Source organism: Madurella fahalii, assembly GCF_045866475.1.
Source record: "Madurella fahalii IFM 68171 DNA, scaffold_5, whole genome shotgun sequence".
NCBI classification, from domain to species: Eukaryota; Fungi; Ascomycota; class Sordariomycetes; order Sordariales; genus Madurella; species Madurella fahalii.
In genome coordinates, this window is record NW_027263975.1 from 4,156,562 (window position 1) to 4,178,719 (window position 22,158).

The window sequence follows — 22,158 nt, forward strand, 5'->3', positions numbered from 1 at the left end:
GTCTCGGCTGGGACTGCTCGGGCTGCATAGATTAGAATGTCTAACAGCAAGAATGATGGCTACCAATGCTCCTGCAGCCGGTAGCAGTTCCTGGCGTCCTCAAGTACTCTTTTCCTTTGGCAGCCGGCCTCAAATGGTCAACGTTATCTGCTTCTTGATACCACGTTGTAACCACCATTGGTGGCATTGTCCCTTGACCTATTATGGACCTTACTGGGATAGTAGAGTCTTGCAATAGTAGATGCTTCAACCTGCAATCGTTCTTGATGGCACAGCTCACTTGGGGAGGGAACATGGATTGCCGCACGTGACCACGGAGCGAGCGAGCGTTTTCCCCCGCTCAGGCGGTGGCGGCTGAACGCCCAAGCGCCCCATTGCACCTCTGAATTTTAGGTCAAGATTCGTTGAAGCCAGAAGCGCGACAGCATCCGATCCGCGCAACCGCAATTGCATGAGGCTGAGAACCATCTCCTATCGATTCTTTGCATCCTTGATGTTTCGACGGCGTCACTATCCAATTGGTTTCGAGGCGGAGGAACTCGAGTGCGACCAGCCAGCGGGACGTTGCCATCCAAGTCATTGTCGGGCCTGATCTGTGAGCCGGTGGACCGAAGTCGTCGGGGCCGCGCGTCTCTGCACGCCTTCCGACGCGACCTGTCGCCCGGTTTACGTGCCGTAGCACTCCGGCAGCTTCTCGGGGGGGTTGTCCGAGGGATCCCCGGTCAGAACGGTCACGCACCGGCCCAGCCGCCGCAGCCTGCGCCTCGTTCCGCTCTCAGTGTCGGTCACTTCGCAGTACTGCCCATTCGGCGCCGGATCGAATCCACGCTCACCAGTATCAATTGTTGATGCTTTTTAATTTCTTACATGCCATCATCCAACAACTATTTCTCACAATACTTTGCGGCTAGCTTTCTGCTCTCATTGCTCCGGTTATCCATTTCCTACATGCGGCTCGGTCATTTTAGTTCCACCGTCCTCGGTCCTGCGTGTCTCGAGCGAGAGCCATCATGACCAGCACAGCTCCTGGGCAGTCTGCTCCGCAGCAGGAGCCAGTATGTTATAACTGCGGCACCAAAGGCCATTGGGTTGTCGCTTGCCCAGAGCCCACTCGGGAAGTGCCTGCGTAAGCGCCTCCTATCTCATCCTTGTTCTCATGCGTCTGGTCTTGAGAGAGGCCTGTGTTGCTAACAGGGCCGCAGTGGCCTCCAACAATGGCAGTCACAACACCAAGAGCGCGGCCACTCGGAGCGGAATGTGTCGTCCCAGGAGAAGAAAGGCCCTATCGTCACACGCTATCCTCCCCCTCCCTCTCACGGCCCTTCGATAACTCGATACGGCCAGCCGCCGCCTCCGACTTTTGCCCCTAGTGTTCCGCCCCCGCCCCCGCCCCCGCCCCCGCCCCTTCCTCCGGGTTATCCGCAGCCGGGCTATCCTCCGGCGCCATATGCCGGGAACTACCCAGCCCCTCCGCCACCACCACCTTCCTATGGACAGTATCCGACGTCTGCCCCACCACCTCCAGCCCAGTACGGCCAGCAAGCTCCGTACGGGCAACCTCAGTACCCGGCATCATATCCTCCGCCGCCCAGTTACTACCCAGGCGCATCTTCCTTGCCCCCACCTCCGGGACCTCCCGTCCCACCTCCGTCGTTCGCTCCCGGCGCATATCCACCCCAGCAATATGCGCCGCCACCGCCGCCTGGAACCGGTGCTTACCCTCCTCCATACCCTTCTCCAGCACCTCCGCCCGGTGGCTACCAATACCCTCCGGGCCAACCTCCGCTGTACGGTCCTCCACCACCCGGTGGAGTCCATTACCCTGCTGCCCCGGGATGGAACCCGTCACAGTATGGTCCTCCACCCCCTCTTCCGCCCCCTCCTTCAGTAAATCAGACCCCGCTAGGAACCCATCGCGGCAAGCACCACAAGAATCAGGGATCCAAGCGCTCCCACCACCGGGACAAGCATCGTTCTGGCCACGAGAAGCATGGAAAGAACGGTTCATCTCGCAACGAGCGGCAGCAGGAACGTCGGCCGAAGCAAGTCGAGCCACAGCCCAAACCCAAAGAATCCCAGGCCCCTCCAGCCGAGGAGGAAACCGAAGGGGACGGCGAATGGGATCCAGGGTCGGAAGAGGACTTGAAGCAGGTGTTCCCGGAGGTTCAAGCCAAACTAGCCGACCCCGTTGGTATTCCGCTCCCTTCCGAGTACAGCGATGACCCGACCATTCCCCCGACTTACAATGCAACTTGCATCAAGTCCGAATTCTTCCGGGAGGACAACAAGGACGAGTTTGCGCTATCAATCAGGGACAGCCGGTATTGGGCCACACTCAAGCATGACCCAGTTTTCAAGTCCTATCCGGGAATGGCCATACGTCGCTTTGCGGGGAGCAGGCATGAATTTCCAACCTATGACCCGTCAGATCCGCCTGCCGCTTCTGCTGCCATCAAAATGCCGCCTCGCTATCAGATCGACCGGTCGGCGCTGAAAGGGATGCAGCAAATGAACCCCCGCGACGGTGACGTAAGCAACAACCCCAATGCCTCTCATCACCCGCCACAGGATGATCAGCCTCGAGAGTCGTGCCGGGACCGGAACGACAGGGATGATAGGGAGAACCGCCGCCACTCGAAGCGATCCCTTGATGCCTGTTTGGAGAATGACCGGGATGATCGCAACCTCAAACGGAGGAGATGGTCTCACTCCCAGCGGGACAGATCCCGCGACAATTACGGCCGAGTAACTTCCCCTCCGCGCAGACGAAGCCCTTCACCGAGGTTCCATATTGAAGGCGACCCGTGGTCGCCACAGGCGGGCGAGAGCAGCCTGAGAGCTCCGAATGGCCGTCAGTATAAATCACCCCCTTCACGGGAGAGGATGTCATACATGGACAAGCGGCACGACAGTGGTTACCATAGCGGCGATAGAGCCACCTGGTCGCACCGCGACGATGATCGGGGTCGTCGGCCGCCGAACCGATCTTACCAGAGGCGACGGACGCGATCGCGCACCCGCAGTCCCAGCCGCAGCCGCAGCCGCGCGTCATCGGCACAGCGGAGTTATCGCAGCCGCAGCCGCAGCCGCAGCCGCAGCGAGTCACCTCTTACTGCCCTGGAGGCAGAGCTGCTTGGGTTAACTGAGGAGCCGAGCGAGCCTAAACCCAAGCCCAAGGCGGCGGCCAAGAAACCCATCAAGAAAGTGAAAGTAGCGGCGGCATTTAGGTAAGCATACTTTTGGCTCATGTGTTTATGACTTTCGCTGACATAGTCGCAGCCGTCGGTGGTAGTAATCGCGATCTTCGCATCGTAAGATCACTTCATCATTCCTAATGTGTCATGAGGAGTTATGACAGGTGCTTGGCATTTGCTGTCTTGCATGGCGTTTGATGCATCGTATATGGCGGGCCACCACATATAGACGGGCGTTTTCATGGGCACGAGCTTCTGGAGTTCTGGCCGTTCACTTGGCTCATTTCAGAAGACGGCTCTGTGGGCTTGTAAGTGCCTCAAAGATGAATTGTATGTTTGAATTGGTGGAATTGAGCATCTGCTATACGGTGTTTGGACTTGGGAACAAAGGGAGAGGCCGCGAATTAGGAGGATTCGTCGCCGTGGGCATTTGCCGGCGTGCCTTACCAGGCCTTTGTTAGATGGTAATGGAGTCCGAGAGAGAGCACAATGTAATTGTTCAGTCAGGGTTTATACTAAGCTCATAGCACGGAGAATACCGTCTGATCTACTCTATTTTAATCGGGCCCTTCCCACTGTCCGAAACCTCACCCTGTCCCCTCTACAACCCTTCTCCTCGTGGAACACCTCATCTAAACCTAGGCAACACGCAATCTCATCCATAGATATAAAATCACCGTCCCACAACCCTCATCATGGCTCAACAAAGCTCGGCAAATCACCCCGATCGAGACCCACGACGCCGAAACGAATCTAACAGCGCACAAACAACAACCATGTCACCGCTATCATCATTCATCTCCTGGATTACCACTCCGGCCGCCCAGCCGCCGCCGTACAACCCCATCGCTAGGGTGGCTGCCACGGTCGAGGTTGAGACGGTGCAGCTACGCGAGACAGACGGTGGGCGCAGGCTGCGGCCGACCGCCGCGTACCCTTTCTACCCCGTCGTGGAGCGCAAGATCGAGACAGTCGACATGTCGTCATCTAGGTCCGTGTCTAGGTCAAGGTCTAGGCCTGGGACGGCGTCCTCTTCCTCTTCCTCTTCTTCGTCTTCTTCCTCTTCGTCTTCCATTGGTGGTAGTGATACCACCGCTCCCTCCGCTGGTACTAGTGTGAGTAGTAGGGATAGAAAAGGAAAGGGGATGGCAGTGGCGGTGGGGAAAGCGAGGGCTGAACCAACCCGTGCTTCTCGTACGACGAGAAAGGTAGGGGCTAGCACCGGTGCCGTCGCCGAGTCGAGCTCGGCGGCTGCCGCGCGGGGCTCGGCTAACAGTGAGAGGTGATGAGGAGAGCGAGAGGGCTGGCGGCGGTACTACTAATAGTGTCGGCACTGTCAGTAAGTAACGGTGATGCTAACTGCGGCAATAGTTATGGTGGGAATCACGTTTCAATCATGTTATGACTGGCGATTGTGTCGTCGAAGGTAAGGTACCTTAAGTTGCCCGCCTGATGAGACAGCTTGTTTAGTCGGAACACACGGACACACACACACACACACACACACACACACACACACACACACACACACACACACACACACAGACCACTCCTTTGTCTTTGGTCTTTTTACGAGAGTCCAGATTCCAATCGTTACAAACTTTTCTTTTGTGAGTGGTTCTCTAGGTCCCGGTTGGAGGCTAGGGCAAGTTTTGCTACGCTGTAGCATCAAATGGGGCACAGGATTTAATTAGACCAAAAAAAAAAAAAAAAAAAAAAATCAAAAAAATCTAATGAACATTCCAGTAATTTCATGTTTCTGTTACGTTGATGTCTAATGTGAAAGAACTCCTTTGTGTCGCTTTATAGGCCTGTTTTGCCATGCCATAATTACCTCAACTATGCTGCTATTTTGTTTGTAGCCTCGAACACCTCGTGGCTGCAAACTACCTTAGGTATTGAATCACGAGCGGTGGTGGGCACGCGATGTGTCCGGAATGTCGGAAACGGAAGTGGTAGGCACCAGCGACACCAGCGGCACCAGCGACACCAGCGGCACCAGCGACACCAGCGGCACCAGCGACACCAGCGGCACCAGCGACACCAGCGGCACCAGCGGCACCATCTGCATGGCATCCACCTAAGTTGCATGGCTGGCCAGTCAGAAACGGGGCTAGGCTGGCTGTTGGTTCTCACTGCAGGAGACGTACATGGAAGGATTCGTTTTTCTCTCCAGCTGAATTGTTCCGTCGCGCTCAAAATGGATCTGTAAGCCCGAAACTATGCCATAATATGTGTAGGTAGTCGTCATGGAAATACCATCCATATGGATTGTCGCTATAGGGGTGTTGGGACACGTGAGACGGAAGGTTGGGTTAGTTGGAGACGCTCCCCCGCTCCGGGGCCCCCATCTTCGGCCACAACCGAGAGAGCTGCCCCATGCCGCTCTGCGGCGCTCCCTGGGTAAACCTGAAGGGCCCGTGACGAATGCTGCCAAGCCTGAAGACGTCCTGAGCCTCCCTTAGATAAGTTGGTCATGGGAGCACCCGGTTTACCGGACTAGTTCCGTCCCAAAACACAACCGTCTTTTGCCCGTTCCCAACCCGGAATCACCATCATGGCAGACCCTTTCTCTCTCGCTGCTGGCATTACCCAGCTTATGCCTCTTGTAAAAGGCAAGTGATAGTATAATTATCCTTCCACTACACTTCCCCCCTCCCCTCCACCCAAATTGCGGAGTCAGTTATTAATTCAAAGACCCCGCAGAGAGCTTTGCGCTCATTAGAGATGTGTTTGTGTCCGACAGAACGCTGCGCTCGTACCTCGGGAGAGTCGAGCTGCAGCAGATGGTCTGCACATGCCAAAGCCCCCCCGCTACTAGTAGCTACGATGCTGATGTTTGAAATGCAGATCTTCGAAGCCTGGGAGGGCGGCTGGATGGATTCGCATGGGAGACTGGAAAAGAAGCTCGAAGACTTCGCCGTGATCAAGCCGTGGCTAGCCGCAAAGATACTGGAGCAGCTCATTTCCGTCTTGAAGAGCCTTACGGAGCCGGAGAAGCTACAGAAACGCTACGGACTCAGTGCCCAACACAGTCTGCTCAACAGGCATGGCGATCTAACCGCTGACCTAAAGTACGCCGCCAGTTATCTGTATGATCTCGACGGCCGCCGCTTCTCACGGAAGGATTTGATCATGCTCACGGAGAATCAGCCGAGGCATATAGGCTTTCTCAAAAAGGTCCGCTTTGTCTCGGTGACTGCGAAGCCTCAGCCCGAGGAGATAGTTGCACGGCTCGACGAGTTCAACTGCAGCATCCAACTGTACACAGCCGATGACACGCGGAATCGGAGGGTATTTGAACTGACAGTGAAGGACGTCAAGACGGACCCGGACCGAACGAGGCGACTAGCGGAGGCGGCCGCCCTCGAGGCTAAGCACTCAGTCGACCCTGGAGCAAAGGCCGAATTTGACAGGTGGTCCAAGTTCGCAAACTTCTCCTTGGCCGTCCAGTCCGCCAGTCCTGGCGCCATGTCTCGCAAGAAGATCTTTAGCCGCAACGAGTTCTCCTTCGACAGCCCGTACAAGATCGGGCCACACTCCACCCTGGCTCGTCTGCTCGACTACCCTACAAAGTACCAATCACGTCTAGTCCTGGTCGAGTGGGTAACCATCAGCAAGTCCGTCATGGCCACATTCGACGGGATGAAGGCGGCCTGGTACGTTCTTCACGCCGAGAAGCCTGAGACACTGTGCCTCCCGGATTCCATCGGGCTCATCTACGACGAAGCCGATGCGTATACCATTGGCTACGTCTTTCAACTCCCTGCGCATATCCGCAGCAACCTACCCACAAAGCCAGTCGGGACCCGTGCCGGAGACATTGGCTACAGAGTGGTCCGCTCGCCGAGCACTATCGCAGCACAGCGAAAGCCCACCAGCCTGAGGCAGTTGATAAAGAAGGAAAGCAGAGGACTAGATCTGGGGGTTCGATTTAGCATCGCAAAGCGGGTCTTAGATGCTCTGCATCTAATGCACGCCGCCGAATACATCCACAAGTTAGGCCGCCGCCCCTTTGAACAGACCGCATATGCCACCGTGTTATTCTAACCAGTCTTTCCAGAAACATCCGCCCTGACAACATCCTCTTCTTCCCTTCCCCAACCCGCAACGGCGAGGACCCAGACCCCACAGTTCTCGACTACGCCAATCCCCTCCTAGTTGGTTTCCATAACGCGTCCCTCGAAGTCGAGATCAGCGCCGAGACGCCCAAGCTAGTTGATGGCCTTAAACCCATTCTCAAGAACAGGAACCCGGCTCGTATTATTGCCCTTGATTGCTATCAGCACCCTGACCGACGGACGGATCCAAACGCCTTCTACCACCGACAGTACGACCTATACAGCGTCGGCTGCGTCTTGCTCGAGATTGGGCTGTGGGATACGTTAGATAGCCTGAGCGGACAGGACATTGCCGCAAGGGCGTGCCACCCGAGCGTTCGGCCGACCAAAGAGGATGTGTGGAAGGACGCGGAAACCGTGAGGAAAGCGGCCAAGGGGCTGGATGTGTGAGTGCTGGCCCCGGAGCGGGTGAAGATGAGTGAGCTAACCAAAGCCCCGGCAGCATCACGGGCTCGGTCTATGCGGACGTGACGAGAAGGTGCCTCTCTTTGATACCCATCTCTGGAAATATCGTGGAGCTTGAGAGGGAACTGGCGGGTGCTCTCTCGCAGTGCTCGGCTTAGGCTTGACGCTGGTGAAATTACCCAGAACGAGGTTCCGAAGTGAGGCGGGTGGGATGAAAGGGGGCGCTGTTATAAAATATAGGAGCTTGGAGAAGGTTGAACAAGAAGAGCTGTCCAACTTACCTTGTGGAGAATCCCCTAGGTAGCACAACAACGTCACTGCTCTGGCCTCTCATAATCTGAACCACAAACCCTTAGCCCCCAACGCCCGCCCTCAGTCCACCTGCCAGAACCAAGAACGAGCCAGCTAACGTCCCCAAGCCTAAACGATCAAAAGGTTCAATTCCATTGGATTTTCCAAATGAAAATCGCAGGCATTGAGTAGAACACTTGGCCATTTCGCAACCAATACCTATCATACTCGTTACTAGAGATAAGAAAGTGTGGGGGGTAATTAGGAATGCCTAAAAGATTGTATAGCGCTCGGGTTAGTTCAAACTGTTATGGTAGCCATCATTGAGTTGGGGAAAACTGTCCCCAGAAGGCAGGGTGCCTCTGGTCAGAAGGACACAGTTGCTAGGATGGCGCCCCGGGGGCTGGAACTTGCCGTAGGCCCGTTTTTCTTTCGCATCATAAGTAGGGCCGTTCTGGCCATTGCTCCTTAGACAGGAGAATAAATTCAGCACTCTTTTCCACACTTGTTGTAGGCTCAATCGACGAGCTTTCTTTGCCTACAAAGTGATCTCCCTCTGATCAGAGGGAGCTCTATCCGCACATGTGGTTTTGACTTTGTTTAGGCTCCAGGGACCTAATTTGTGGAGTTGTTGCCTGACTTGTCTTGTCTATCTTGTCTGTCTGGTATTTGGCTAGGTAGGTACCTTTGCCCTCCCCCTTGTTTTGACGGGTATGTGGTTGTAGATGTGTGTTTCTGCGCCATGTCATCATTACATTTTCTTGCTACGGTACGGTGCCTCATTTTCTCGAATGGCCGCGCCGGCATCGCCGAGGAATCGAAAGGGGGATGCTGTCTTGCCGCCATGCTTGACCCTAGACGGTCGGGAGGCGCGCCCTTTGACTTACAACAGATCAGGTTGGATGGAAAGCATGGTACAACGCTCGGCTAGGCCGGCACGTACCCAGGCCCCAAGGAACCGTGAGGCGTCGACATAATGTCCATGTTGCCCAGCTGGGCATCAGCATGACTCGTTGGGCCATCACGGTACCAGGCCGGCCGTCATCATGTACTATACTCCCATGTCAACCATTGTCAGCGCTGCGAAGTACCTGAATTAAGGTCGACAATAACAGGAACTCTGCGTCCATCTCCTCTCTCTCCTATGTACTGACCTCCGCATTGTCAAGAATACCTGGATCTCAATCCCTAAAAACTACAAATATTTATTGCCGTTATTTCCGTTCTGTCTCGGATGGAGGTGCAAGATGAATGCCCAATGGGTTTGCCCGTGTCATCACAATGGTGGTGCCGGGGCCATTTCAGGCGCGCTGTGTAACCACATAGTATCCACCGTAATAGGAGGTGATCGTTCGCAAACTTGCTCGGTCTCGTAAGCCGGAAGAAGCCAAGAACCGGAAACTTGGCTGGATCGGACTCCAGCAACACTCTCGCAAACCTCGGAGGGTTGTAGTATTGCTTTGACTAGTTCTATACCAAGCATGCTTCGTGAGATCCAGGTCGTATCAACAGATCCTTCGAATGGAGTTACCGGTCTTTGTCGGAGAGCTGATTGTCGAGACGGAGAGGAGGGAAGAAGGTAAAACAGAGAAACAAGTATAAAGAGGGGGACCATCTGATGCTTTTTCTCCAACCATAGCTAGCATAACCAGACAGCAACAGTAAAGCATCTACTTTGACCGCCATCCAAACCAGCAAAATGATCGCCCTCAAGTCCCTAGCTGCCATTCTCGCCCTTGGCGTCCTCTCTGCCACGGCCGCTCCGGCCAGCGATGTTGTCGAGACCAACCTTGTCAAGTCCCGCCAGAACACCGTGCAGGTCCATGTCTGTGAGCACGCGGATTGGAGGGGCGCTTGCCAGATCCTCACCTCCACTGCTGGCGCCTGCTGTAAGTCAAATTCTACATACCGTCTCACGGTTCCCTCGGGAAAGGATGGACGAGGGTATTGACAAGTGGCATTTGCTTTACGTAGTCAATGTCCCGTCCAACTGGAACGACCGTATCAGCTCGATTCAGAACCTTCAAAGCAGCAACTTCCATTGCGTTTGGTGGCAGTAAGCAAACCCCTTTGTTCTACCCTCGTTCACCTGTGCAAGAGAATAGGTACTAACCAGCTGCTCAGGCATGGCGGCTGCACTGGCGAGCAGTATGACAACCAGGAAGATGCGGACCTTGGTGACGGCAATGGCGCGTGGAATGACCGTATCAGCTCCTGGCGCTGCTCTTAGGCGGCAGTGGTCGGGGTCCTTACCAGTATAGGCGGAAGCTGGGTGGCAGTAGTTGTACGCAGACCGCCACCGCGGTTCAAACCATATACCCGCTTCTCATGAGATCCCAAGCTTTGTCCCATGTGAATGCCTCTGGGCGAGGATGATTACCGTTCGTTCGCCGCCTTGTCAACTGAAGTGCTGTACACAAGGATGCAGCTTCATTAAGGTAGTAATCAGGTAGAAAGGGGGGGGTGGGTGGGTGGAGGAAGTCGTCTGATCGTGATGTTGCCATACCCGGACAGTATCGCCCGGCGCTGGCAATAGCATCTATATTGGTGACATAATGACGCCCAGCTAGACATCAAAATGGCCTTGATTAGTAGGTTATGGTGATGACTGTTCGGAAATCATGATATCACCACAATTTCGAAATTGCCAGCGCTGGGCAATACAGCCTCGGTACTGATTAATGTCAGAAAGCCCACCTTCTCCCCCTCCGGGCTAGGTACCAGACACATGCATAGTAAAATCATCAGTAGATGTAATCTTGCTGATGAGCCCTTGTCACGGCATCTCTGAGCGTGTCTAGGTGTGGCAAATATGCAGTCAGCACCACCCGCCCATTCCCGCAGCCGGGTACCTTATTAATGCCGAACGCCATCGGCAATAAATACCATAACCAACCGGGAGCTGAGGGAAGGAGGAACAATCAGGCTTAATCAGCACCAATCAGATACCAGATATTTGTTGTTACCGACCTTCCAGAGCGGTCGCGCTGCGGCGAGAGGGAGCTCTGTATGACCTAGGCCCGTCGTGGCCACTGCAGCTCGCCGGCTCGGATGTTTCCTGTGAATCATCTGACCTGCCATGGTCGAGTGTTTGTGCTGACCAGTATGTGGGGGCTTGGCATAGAAGGTATGGGATGATGCCAATACCTCGGTGTATTCGTTCTGTATGCTTATAGGGGTGGACCTAGCCAAGCCCTGCATCATCTAGTACATTTGAAGAGACTTCTATTTGAAAGCCGCCATTTGAAATACGGGAAATAGCCCAGTGCTAAGCGACATCGAATGTCACAACTGTTTATGTGGCGGCAGAGTTTTCCAATACCCGTACACGTTCATCCAACCTCTCCAGCGCGCTATTTACTCTGGTCGCTGCTGTATCTGCGGTTGCCTGCCGAATATGGACCATAATTCCGGCAACGATTTGATGGGCCACGGATCGCATCTGTCCCTGCAGATCAAGCAGCCCAATATCGTTGTAGGAAGGAATCCTGATATTACAAGTCAGCAGCGACTCTCTGGAGATTTGACTTTGGCGCCCGTTGTTATTAAGGTAATTAGACATACAGTCCGGATGCTTCGGCAGGAGCTGCGCAAAGAGAAAGGCAGAGAACCGGTGATGACGCTGCGGTGTCTCGGTCTCTGGTCTGCTCACTGGCAAGGGTCGCGAGCTCTCGTTGGAGGAGGGCACTTCTCAGTCCTGCAAGCCATGGCCCACGATCTCCAGCTCAAGTGCAGCGGAAAATGGTATTCGTTGCACTCAGTTCGCCACTTGGGCGGTCGGGTACTTGGGCATATACAGTACCCTGCAGCCAGTCGCTGCCAAGGTGTTATTGCGCACTTGCGCATCCCGGGAGTTGCTGTTTTTTAGGCATACAAGTGAAACATGTCTTGTATCTTGGCGCCCTTGCGATACCGCTAGGAGGCTGTCTATTTCGCAGGGTATTCAACGTGTGAGAGACGGACAACGCAAGAACGCTAGGTAGGTACTTAGGCACGACCACCTCGAAACATCGACCTGCACGCAGTTCTCAATACCAACCGCGCTAAGCTTAGCCCGCAGACAGATTAGCCTCCGGATCCGGACACATTTGAGCTCTACACCAGTAATGACTGCAAATCAGACACACGGAACCACCGCACTGATGGGCGACGGTTGTAAAAACTAGAAGCCGGTAAGGTTGGGAGCTACAAGACGCACTTGGCAGATGGGATTGAGCATGTACTACGTATGAAGAGAAAGTCGCGACTATGCTTGATGTCGAATTATAATTCAAGCCCATTCCCGTGGTGAGAAGGAGAGCAGGATGTGGCGTCCCCCCGAATACATCCCGGTCCTTGGTTAGCTATACTTCTCCTACCATATCTCAATTCCCTGAGTCCAAGGGCGATAAGATCTTTCGGGCGATATCCCCTGATTTGACACAATGCGCTTCACATGGTCAACTCGAGCAAGCGGTTCTTCAAGTTGTTCTCCGCGTACTTCTCCAGGTCTCCAGGTCAGGTAGTTTGATCCCTCGCTGATAATTCAGCATCTTCTTCATCCCACACGACACACCCAGGCCTGCCGTACATCGTATTCTGATACTCGAGCGTCAAATCTCCCGGATATACCCCCAACTTCTCTCTCGAAACTCCCGATCCCACGCTTCTCTCTTAAACCGCCAACCAAAGATCCTTCCCAAGCCTTCGCCACTTTCCTATACGATATGGTATTCCCGGACACCACCGTATTGTTCGTTTCCCCGGTGAGGGCACCACCTGAGCTACCATTCTCCCGAGCCCCCCGACGTCCGTTACCGTTACCCTAATCCCCGCAGGCCCCTTACAAATCCCTGTCCCAAATTTACCGTCCCAAACTCCTCAGAAAACAAAAACTTATAGACAAATTTGTTTACTCCACCTTTCACCGCCTTCGGCGCTGCTCCTCCAGCATTTCCTTGCTACCAGCATTTTCCTGCCAGAGCCTCGTTTCCCCCCCTGGTTAGCAACAGCCTGGTAATCAACCCCGAATTGCCACGGAACATCCGATTCAAACCCGCAAAGATCACTGCCTCGGCTCCACGGAGGAGGGTTTCTTTTGGGGTACCGTGTCCGGCGACTTCGATCACTACGTTCTGGCGTTTGAGAATGGCCGCGAGCTCGGTCGTGATGGAGACGGTGAAGTCGCCGGCTTCCAAAGCTATATCAAGGGCATACATGCGAGACAGCTCGGATTACGTTGTTTGGTCGGCTGTAGCAAAGGTGGGAGGCAAGCGAGGACAGGATGGCGATCCCTAGGATTGAGGTTGTGGAGCATGATTAGGAGCATTTTGTGTTCAAAGGAATTTGCTAGTAGCTTGGGTTGGCGTGGCCAACATACAGGTATGTCTACCTAATTCCCTGGGTTGAGGCCGGGGTTATTACGTATGGAAGGATAAGTGTCAGCCCCTGGCTTGGCATTAAATGTCTCTATTATGTACATGCAGTTAGGCCATGGATGCCCTCGAGGAGCTCGGATAGATATCGCCTTCAAATATGTCACTAAAACTACCCTCGCCACCGTCCCCCGATGCACAAGACGTGCGCGTCTGGTCTTGTGTGTTTCTTACAGACATTAGAGGGAAGCGATATTGGTGTTGATGGAGTAATGGAAATCGAGGCGGTTGAGGAGAGGTAGTGAAAGACTCAAAGGAAATGATAGAAAAAAGAGGACGTTTCTTCCACCTACTCCCTGGTCTCCTCAATCGCCGGTGTTGGCGTTGCTGCCGTCGGGGCCAGCCAAGTTCAATGGGGTTGGAGCGGTGGGTCTGGTCTGAGTGCCATCTTCGCCGGTTTGTGCATGGCTCCTTTCATCTCTGCGTGCTTTGCTGCCATCATATTTATGCTTATAAAGGTGACGGTTCATATGCGCAAGGACCCCCTACCTTGGGCTGTCTGGACCTCTCCCGGGTTTTCCTTATAGCCGGCACTATCTGCACGCTCTCGGTTGTTTATAAGGGCTCGCCTCGGCTCGGCCTTGACAAGAGGCTAGCTTGGTATATCGCGTCCGTCTGGCTCGGCGTCGGCTTTGGCCTCTGCTTTCTCGCCGCCCTCTTCTTCGTCCCTTACGTGCACGCCAAGGTCGTCAAAAAGGACCACTCGCTCAAATGGTGGATGATGATCCAGGGCCCGCTTCTGTTTCAGCGCCCAGCCCCTCTGGACGCTGAAAGCCTCAAGGCCAAAGTTCCAGACTATGCCGTCATCCAAGTCTCCCCCAACTCGGACTCGGACTCGGACTCTGCTGGGCCCACCAAAACCAAGCTGGGCGGTGACGAGATTCAACCAGTCGGCGTGAATTCCACAGAAGACCGCGAGAAGGGCGCCTCCGCCATCGAGTACACGCACGAACAATACCAACAACTCCTCAGGGATGCCACGGAGCGGCACCACGCCAACCTACGCAAGACAAAGCGTCCCCTCGGTTGGGCCATGCGCACACTGCACAAAAACAGGCGTGGCGCCGGTTCCATCCACGAGACACACAATCTAATCTCCCTAGCCAAACGACTCCCGGCTATGGTTGTTGTCGCCCTCCTCTACGGCACTCACTACGACATCCACACCGCCCAAGTAGGCATCCAGCACTCACCCCGAGGGACGCCGTATGGAGCATGTCTACAGCTACGCGGCCAAATACCCCAACGAAGTTGAGCACCTCTACTCGTACGTCCAAGTCATCACCGCTTACACGGCTTCCTTTGTGCACGGGGCCAACGACGTCGGTAACGCCGTCGGCGTCTGGGCCGGTATGTACGCCGTGTGGTCGACCGGGAACCCGAGCGCCTCGAAGGCCGAAGTGCCACTTTGGCAGCTTGGCGTCACTGCCGCAGCGATCTGCATTGGTTTTATTACCTATGGTTACAACATTATGAAGAGTGAGTCACCGAGACTTGGGGTTTCCCAACAGGGCCGGGTTGCTAACTGTGTAACACCCCTCATACTTAGTTATGGGTAACAAGCTCACCTACCACTCGCCCAGCCGTGGTTCCTCTATGGAGATGGGTGCCGCCGTCACCATCCTCATTTTTTCTCAGTATGCGCTCCCCGGCTCGACCTCCATGTGCATCACCGGCGCAACCGTTGGTGTGGGCCTGTGCAACGGCAGTTGGAAGGCCGTCAACTGGAAGCGAGTCGGCCTCTTGTTTTTCTTCTGGGTCTTGACCGTTCCCATCGCTGGTCTTATTGGTGGTTGTCTCATGGGCCTGGCCGTAAACACCCCACATTGGTAACCTTCTGAGTTTCAAATGTCCGTCGCACTACTCATCTTTCTATCTTAAGTTTCTTCTTAGTTAATCACTCTTTGCCTTGCCAATGTACCAGATTTTGTGTGTGTGTGTGTGTGAGAGAGAGAGAGAGAGAGAGAGAGAGAGAGAGAGAGAGAGAGAAGCCTTAAGATCCCTAGGGGCAGTCTCCTCAAGTCAATAGTCGCAGCTACTATACAATATATGAAATGCGCAGAGAAGGCTATAAGGTGATTGAAGTAGAAGACAGTGATGTAATTTTATGTAGAGGTAGGAGAGTGTAGCTCTAGCGCAAGGCAAGTACCCCGTCTGTGTTATGTGGGGCGGAGGAATGTAGGGCAGGGCGCATAATCGCAAGGCGATCTCACAAAGGTTATTATGCCCGTCCCTCGTCCGTAGATACAGGTTATCATGTTCTCAAAATATATAGCTACTCTCAGGCAACCATTAGCCTCAATGCGTCATAAAATTCGAACCAAATGCCCCGAAGTTACACAGAACTCCTCACACGGCGCATGAGCCCCGTTAACAACTTTATTCCATATTTCTGGATCCCCATCAGCCTGTAGCTCAACAATCCGAGCCAATCCAACACGAACTAGACAATTCGGTAGCGTCTCTAAGGGCGAAAGAACCAAGAAAACGAAAACAAAATAGTCCGTATATATGCCCATTGGATCGTATGAGTCGTATGCGTCGTACTTGTAAAGCGGCAACGTATACAGCCGCCGTTCTTCCGCTAGAGGTTCGTCTAGGAACAGCGTCAAACTCCAGCTACTTCCAACCAGTGTTGGGCGTTCTCCAGGCCGTACAATTATCTCGTTAAGAGGGCCCTGGACAACAAGGAATCCGGACGAGACGCTTCCCGTAGGATCGGACGTGTCAGGCATGACTTGAGCGTCGAGTATCTTTGCTCCGGCTTCCACTTCTCCCAATGTGCACGTCACGTTGGCCGTCGGGTTGGTGAGAGGATCGAGAATAACATGACCGTCCGTAGAGGCCCAGCTCCATGAAGGCGCTCGGTACTTGGCCGGTCGTGCTTTAGGGGTCTCGCACCTCCAACCTAGATGTGCCGGGAAACCGTTCCCAGGTGGCTTCCACACTCCGGCAAGGTAGGTTGCGCCGAAGAGAATTCCGAGGTATTTTGCGATACCTGAGAGAGCCGGCAGGAGATCCGAGCGATATGTCAAGTCGGCAGACGTGTACCGATAAACAATGTCACCCCACAACTCTAGCAGCCTATTGCCTATAGACTGATTTCGGCCACGGTAGGGTCTGGTATTCAGGCGCTTGGCAGCACTTTCAGCCCAGGTCCGAGGAAAGCCATTCGGAAAGCTTTCTGAAGCCAAGAGCTCATTGCACTCCCATACGAGTTGTCGGTAAGAGAAATGGAGGACCCGCGCAGAGAGAAGGCGTTCTTGTAATACCCAGCCTCGCTGTGACTCTTCTCATTAAGCATGCCCAGTGTCTGACGGACCGACCGGGAGAGAGGGAGGACTGGATTCTAACCTTTTGTAGTGGGGCTCTATCGGCCTCATGCTCCAAGAGCTCGTCTTCCTTGATGAGCACCAACTCTGCCTCCGGGTAGTCGGGATTGCTCGTAGATATTCCCGGCAAGACGTCGTCTCTACTTCGAAAAAGACCCTCATTCGGGCCCATTGACGCGGTGGCTGCGATATTGCATAGACCGTTCCTATAGACATCGGCCATGGTGCCCGATTCTCGCTCCCAGTCCGTCGTGTCGTCTTGGAGAATGCATAAGCAATCGATCCATATATATCGAACTCCAAGCCTCCTGGTAGCTACGATTGCATCCTCGAGTGTTGCCGGAAGAGCAGGGATTTGATGCAGAAAACTCGCCAAGTTTAGTGTCTCGAGTTTGACCATAGCAGCAGGGTCTCCCCAGCGATGGCTCAGCGTTACGTACGGGCCTTGGGGCATCATCCTTGATGTCTCAATGAGCCTAACATGATTTCGGCCCGACTCCGGGTCCCCGACGTCCACTAGCCGCGTCGGGTACCATGCCCTCGATGTCGAGGATGTTTCTAGCCCGTGATTGTTGTTAACGCGGCACGCGCTATGGTTGAGGCGGCATTCGGCCAGTTTTTTGAGCGCAAATGCCCACGTTGCTGCAGAGTCCGTGGAGCCAGCAGTCACTCGGTTGATAGAGGTTATTGACGTCGGCTCTACGATGATTACCCTGATCAGTTGTGCTATTGCAATGCAAAGGAAGCCAACGGCAGCGACGAACCCTCCCGTTGTAAGATGAAGCTCTGTGTGACTTGGGTGCGTCCCCCGTCCTCTGAATGCATTCCTGACGGTAATGATATCGAAAAAGTGAGGCGGCACGAGAACAGGTCGTCGTCACCAACCAGATACCGCGAGCCAAACGAAGTCAGTCGGTCGTGGCTTGAATCCCAGTCTGATGCCTCTACCGCACGCAGCATCCCTTCCGCCATGCTCCGGCACAGGGCAGTGCAGACAAAGCACCCTTCTCGGACGGCCGCAGCAAAGCTGGCGTAAGTGGAATGAGTGCCCTTGGGTTTGCGGTCCATATCGTTTCGGCGGGCCACACCATCAATCGTGAGCACCCAGGTAGGGAATTTTACGCCGCAGTACCGCACGCATTTTTCGCAGGCCTGGCAGAGATGTTCCACTGCGATAGCATCTGCGTCAACGGGAACAAGCCGCCCTCCGTGTGATGGCTCCATGGAGGCCGCGCTCGAGGAGGCGCCGCCCATGGTCAGTTGTCTGAACGCGTCGTGGCACCGATGGCGGATGTGGTCTGCCGCTCTGATCGCAGGCTTTGTCTGTTTACGCGGCGCGTGATGCAAAAGCGTTCGTCAAAGAAATGGTAGCAACCGGCTCTAGACGAGCTAGCCAAGTACATACTTACTCACATTCCTATCCTAAAGGATCGTGGGAATTTGTCGGGACTTGCAACCCGGAACTACCGTTATACCGCACCAATGCTGTACTGCCACGAATCTGAGCACACCCCGGCAGCGCTATGGTGCAGAAATAGGCGGGTAATATGTGCACTTGGGGAACACGAGAGGCAGAATTTGGGCATACAGTACATGCAGCGTCGGAAAAGAGCGCCCCGGCGGGCATGCTAGGCGAGGGCAGTCCAGCGCGGCGCTAGGCCCGATTGGGAGAGCCGTTAAATCTGGCCAGCCCACGGCGGATACATGATTACAAAAACAAAAGGCCTTCAGAGCTCGAATCTCTACTTAGGTCTTCCACAAACGTCACCGTTCTCAGCTACTCGAGCACAGCTCCAAATTCAATACCCTAGCCGAATCCATTCAACGGCACCGAGCCAGCGCCAGCGCCAGCGCCAGCGCCACCAGTCGCAATAGCAGCCGCCCGTAGTCTTCAGCGCCAAACCGATCCCTTCGCATCGCACTCTTCGCGACTTCCGTGTGCTGCGGACCCAAGTCGCTTAGCAGGATCGACCCCATTCCCGCCCACGCTCCGCCCGCCAACTCCCTCGTGGATAGGGCAGTTCTGCAACTCTTTGTTAGCGACAAAACGACAGGGATTTGTCGAGTATGGAAACACCGAGGATGGTGCTCTCCGTCTCAGCACTGTCCAGCGTCAAGACCCAGTCAACAACTCGCAACTCTCAGGCTCTGCTCATAGCCAGAGCGATCCTGCAGTACCCGCGATTGCGCATCGTCCAAACCGAACCGCCGGAGACAACGGGGTTGGGTCTGGCGAGGACGGCGACGGTGACGATGATGGCGACCCGAAGAACCGCGAGGAAAGGCCTGGAGTTGAATCCAACGACGTGAACCTGCTGTTCGCCTGTCCTTTCTACAAGCATGACCCGCAACAGTCGCACGCCTGTCAAAACAGAGGTTTCAGCAGGGCCAGCCGAGTTAGGTAGGTGGTAGTTCCGAGCGATTCGTCCCCGGTATCCACGATTTGCTTTCAAGCACAGCTAAACCTTGTTTTCAAGACAACACGTTTACCGATCTCATGGCTTCTCAGGGTATTCCCTCAACCTGGGCCAGTGCGCCCGGTGCTTCCAAGAGTTCGAAGGGAAATTGGACCCCGAAAACCACCAGCGAAAACACGATATCTGCACCATTCAACCTTTTCAGCAGCCTGCTGTGAAGATTGAAGCTCAAAGGTTACGAGTTCAGAATGTTCGAGGTACTCAAGTCGACCGCCAAGGAATGGAGGACTTATGGACGAAGTTATTCGAAGCTCTCTTCCCAGGCATGGATATACCTTCACCTTGTAAGTGAATAGAATCCGTCCTGCGTAGACCATATTTTGCTGCAGGCATCTAATGGGTGGGGCAGATATAGGTTTCTCGACTGAGCTCACTACGAAAGAGCACGAGGAACCGTGCGACTCGGAGAACTCTCCAGCTTCAGGTTCAGATTTCCCGGATACGGACTCAGAGTCACAACCGCAGGATCCAAGCGAGCTCACCCGTCCTACCGACCTTTTGCAGGCGCTCAGCGGGATGGACGAAGATCTCTGGAACACTTCTGGTTCATCGTCACGGGGGGGGCTTTGGGATAAGGTCGTTTCATCCGTGCGGGCGGCCTTGCTAACCCCAGAGTCCCAGGTCCAGTCCGCTGTGATTCTGACCGGTCACTGCAAGAAGACAGAAGCAACCCCTGGTCCAGATGGCGTACCTGCAGCGGCTCCGATCCATGACGGCAGGTCTGATGCAACTGCAGCCGACAACGCCCACCATCCAAGAGGAAAAAGACGCCGAGAAGACGAAGATGATGAAGGGAACAACGGCGATAGTGATGGAGAGGGTCCACGACGGCCTCCCAAAGCGGCGAAGGGTTCCGAGAATACTGACATAATGTTCGGATGCCTATTCATGAAGATGTTTCCGTGGGTTTTCATACACAAAAGAAGTTGCCTCGGTGCATAGCGGAATGACCACCGGCTGAAGTACGTGCCTCGTCTCAAGATTAAGCCTCAAGAACTAATCCGTGGCAAAGGGGCATCTCTGTCGGCAACACCTCGAACCAGAGAGATGCTATCGGTGCAGCGAACCGTTTGCCGACGTGAACCGGCTTGTCGAGCATCAAAGATCCGACCCACCATGCCAAATTCGTGAGCGGCTACCGACGAAAGGAATCGACAGCAACCAACTGAAACTGCTCAAAGTGAAGAAGCGGGCCGGCAGCGAGTATGACAAGTGTCTACGAGTTTACAAGATCCTTTGGCCCGAAGTCAAGGACGATGATTTGCCATGTCCGTATAAGTCCCAACTTGCATCACCAGCCCTACCCAGCATTTGGTGGGCTCGCACCGCTTACACTTACCAACTAGACTGGGATACGCCGAGTCCGAAACCCGCCAGAGAGCCTTCAGCCGCCGAGTTCAACGAATTTTTGCAACAAGAGCTCTCGCCCTTTCTTCGGCAAAGGTTGGACTCCACCTTCCCGGTTGACCAGACAATCTCCAAGTCACAAGTAGTGGCGTTGGTCGAGGCTGCACTGCGTGAGATATACGAACGATTGCGCTCGAAATCCCGCATGCCAGCGGCCGATCCCAAATTGAGGGCTCTTGAGCCAACAGCCGTTGGGGTAAGTTCAAGTTCCAATGGCGGTGGTGTGCCAGAAGTGGAGGAGGGCACCGCTGAGGATGGTGCTCTAACTACTACACCGGTTCATGAGTCTGGGGCTTTTGGCGAGAGCCAAGTGAACTTGGAGTTTGACGGAGCCGATGGCACATGTCCCAATTGGCTGGATGACGGGTTGTGGCCCAATTCCTAGGCAACACATACGGCCTGGCCTCCGAGGATATCGGAGATGGCTGGATTAGCGGCCCTAGCGTGTCGGTACCTAACTGAATAGGGAATGTAGGATGATCATTGAGAAGCCCGTGAAAACTACCTGATACAACTGCTCTTCGTTCCAGAAGGGGGCGTTCGCCCGTAGCATTTATATCGGTGCCATCGTTGAGAGGCGGGTAACTACGTATGGTCCGAGAGCCCGATGCAGGGAGCTGTCCTGATCTCTCCAGGCGAAGCCGCCCCAGATAACTGGCGTTGGAAAACAGCGTTTCGAAATTTCTTGTCACTACCACTGCCGATGAACAAATGCTCAGACTTGGCTATCAAGAGAAAGTCTTGGTAACGTTTGATTGTCCATCCGATAACTGGGGGCCGGTATTATGCTCGGGTGATGTCTTCCGCTGTTTTATCTGGGAGCGACAACTGGTTGGGGGAGTCGCACGAAGAGTCGTTGCTGCTGGGCAGTTGAGGATTATCCGGGTGTGTATCGACGCGGAGATGTGGCGCACTGCTTCTCAATTCGGCCATCCGGGGAGTCGATGTTTGGGAAAATGTGGCCACCATCAGAATAGAGGGAAACAAGGCTAACAACCACACCATCCAGCTTAACCATCCGGTATCTATAAACGTGTTCATGGCAGCAATGAAGGCAATGAAAGGGCAGCCAGTCCGGGGGTCACCAGGGCTAGATGGTCATATTATTAGCTACTGACCAGTAGGTTGGTCATGTAATGCATAAACCTGGCCGTGGTCAGACATGTCTTTATCAAGGCTCTGCTTAGACTTATCCTCCTCAGACTGTCTTCTCTATAACAGTATCCTTCCCTTTCACTGTTGCTTCCGTATCTACTATAGGTATTAGAAACCTTCTCAGCCCTGGCTACTGGCTTCTGGGATGGGATACCTATTCCTAATCAGCCGGGGTGTAGGTGCTTGCTGCGGATAGCCTCGAGTCCTGAAGACTTTGCGGTATCGCCGAACGGCATTGTGGGCGAGCCGATGTGTGTGGTGAGTAAGGGTTTAAGTCGACGCCCTCGATAGGTTGGCTGAGGTACCTTTCTCGGAGCGACGTTAGACCGACGGAATGCTCTCCGTACCTAAGCTGCAAGGGG

The 22,158-nt window shown here is 54.4% G+C and overlaps 6 protein-coding genes across 6 annotated transcripts; all 6 read left to right on the forward strand.

Annotated features, from left to right (window-relative positions):
* Positions 1 to 1,010: 1,010 nt before the first annotated feature.
* On the forward strand, positions 1,011 to 3,231 carry MFIFM68171_09827 (uncharacterized protein; the record flags this gene model as incomplete). The annotated part of the gene is made up of 2 exons (XM_071065246.1): positions 1,011 to 1,126; positions 1,203 to 3,231. The coding sequence occupies 2 exons, from the start codon at positions 1,011 to 1,013 to the stop codon at positions 3,229 to 3,231; spliced, it is 2,145 nt and encodes a 714-aa protein (XP_070921347.1).
* A 739-nt stretch (positions 3,232 to 3,970) lies between these two features.
* MFIFM68171_09828 (uncharacterized protein) lies at positions 3,971 to 4,480 on the forward strand (the record flags this gene model as incomplete). The annotated part of the gene is made up of 1 exon (XM_071065247.1): positions 3,971 to 4,480. One exon carries the CDS (start codon positions 3,971 to 3,973, stop codon positions 4,478 to 4,480), a length of 510 nt encoding a protein of 169 aa, XP_070921348.1.
* A 1,271-nt stretch (positions 4,481 to 5,751) lies between these two features.
* MFIFM68171_09829 (uncharacterized protein) lies at positions 5,752 to 7,878 on the forward strand (the record flags this gene model as incomplete). The annotated part of the gene is made up of 5 exons (XM_071065248.1): positions 5,752 to 5,809; positions 5,901 to 5,983; positions 6,045 to 7,192; positions 7,258 to 7,701; positions 7,758 to 7,878. The coding sequence occupies 5 exons, from the start codon at positions 5,752 to 5,754 to the stop codon at positions 7,876 to 7,878; spliced, it is 1,854 nt and encodes a 617-aa protein (XP_070921349.1).
* A 1,832-nt stretch (positions 7,879 to 9,710) lies between these two features.
* On the forward strand, positions 9,711 to 10,241 carry MFIFM68171_09830 (uncharacterized protein; the record flags this gene model as incomplete). Its single annotated transcript, XM_071065249.1, has 3 exons — positions 9,711 to 9,900; positions 9,986 to 10,067; positions 10,136 to 10,241. 3 exons carry the CDS (start codon positions 9,711 to 9,713, stop codon positions 10,239 to 10,241), a joined length of 378 nt encoding a protein of 125 aa, XP_070921350.1.
* Positions 10,242 to 13,525: 3,284 nt separating this feature from the next.
* On the forward strand, positions 13,526 to 15,258 carry MFIFM68171_09831 (uncharacterized protein; the record flags this gene model as incomplete). The annotated part of the gene is made up of 4 exons (XM_071065250.1): positions 13,526 to 13,586; positions 13,953 to 14,548; positions 14,604 to 14,904; positions 14,975 to 15,258. 4 exons carry the CDS (start codon positions 13,526 to 13,528, stop codon positions 15,256 to 15,258), a joined length of 1,242 nt encoding a protein of 413 aa, XP_070921351.1.
* Positions 15,259 to 19,097: 3,839 nt separating this feature from the next.
* Positions 19,098 to 19,392, forward strand: MFIFM68171_09832 (uncharacterized protein; the record flags this gene model as incomplete). Its single annotated transcript, XM_071065251.1, has 2 exons — positions 19,098 to 19,158; positions 19,235 to 19,392. 2 exons carry the CDS (start codon positions 19,098 to 19,100, stop codon positions 19,390 to 19,392), a joined length of 219 nt encoding a protein of 72 aa, XP_070921352.1.
* Between the last annotated feature and the right edge of the window lie 2,766 nt (positions 19,393 to 22,158).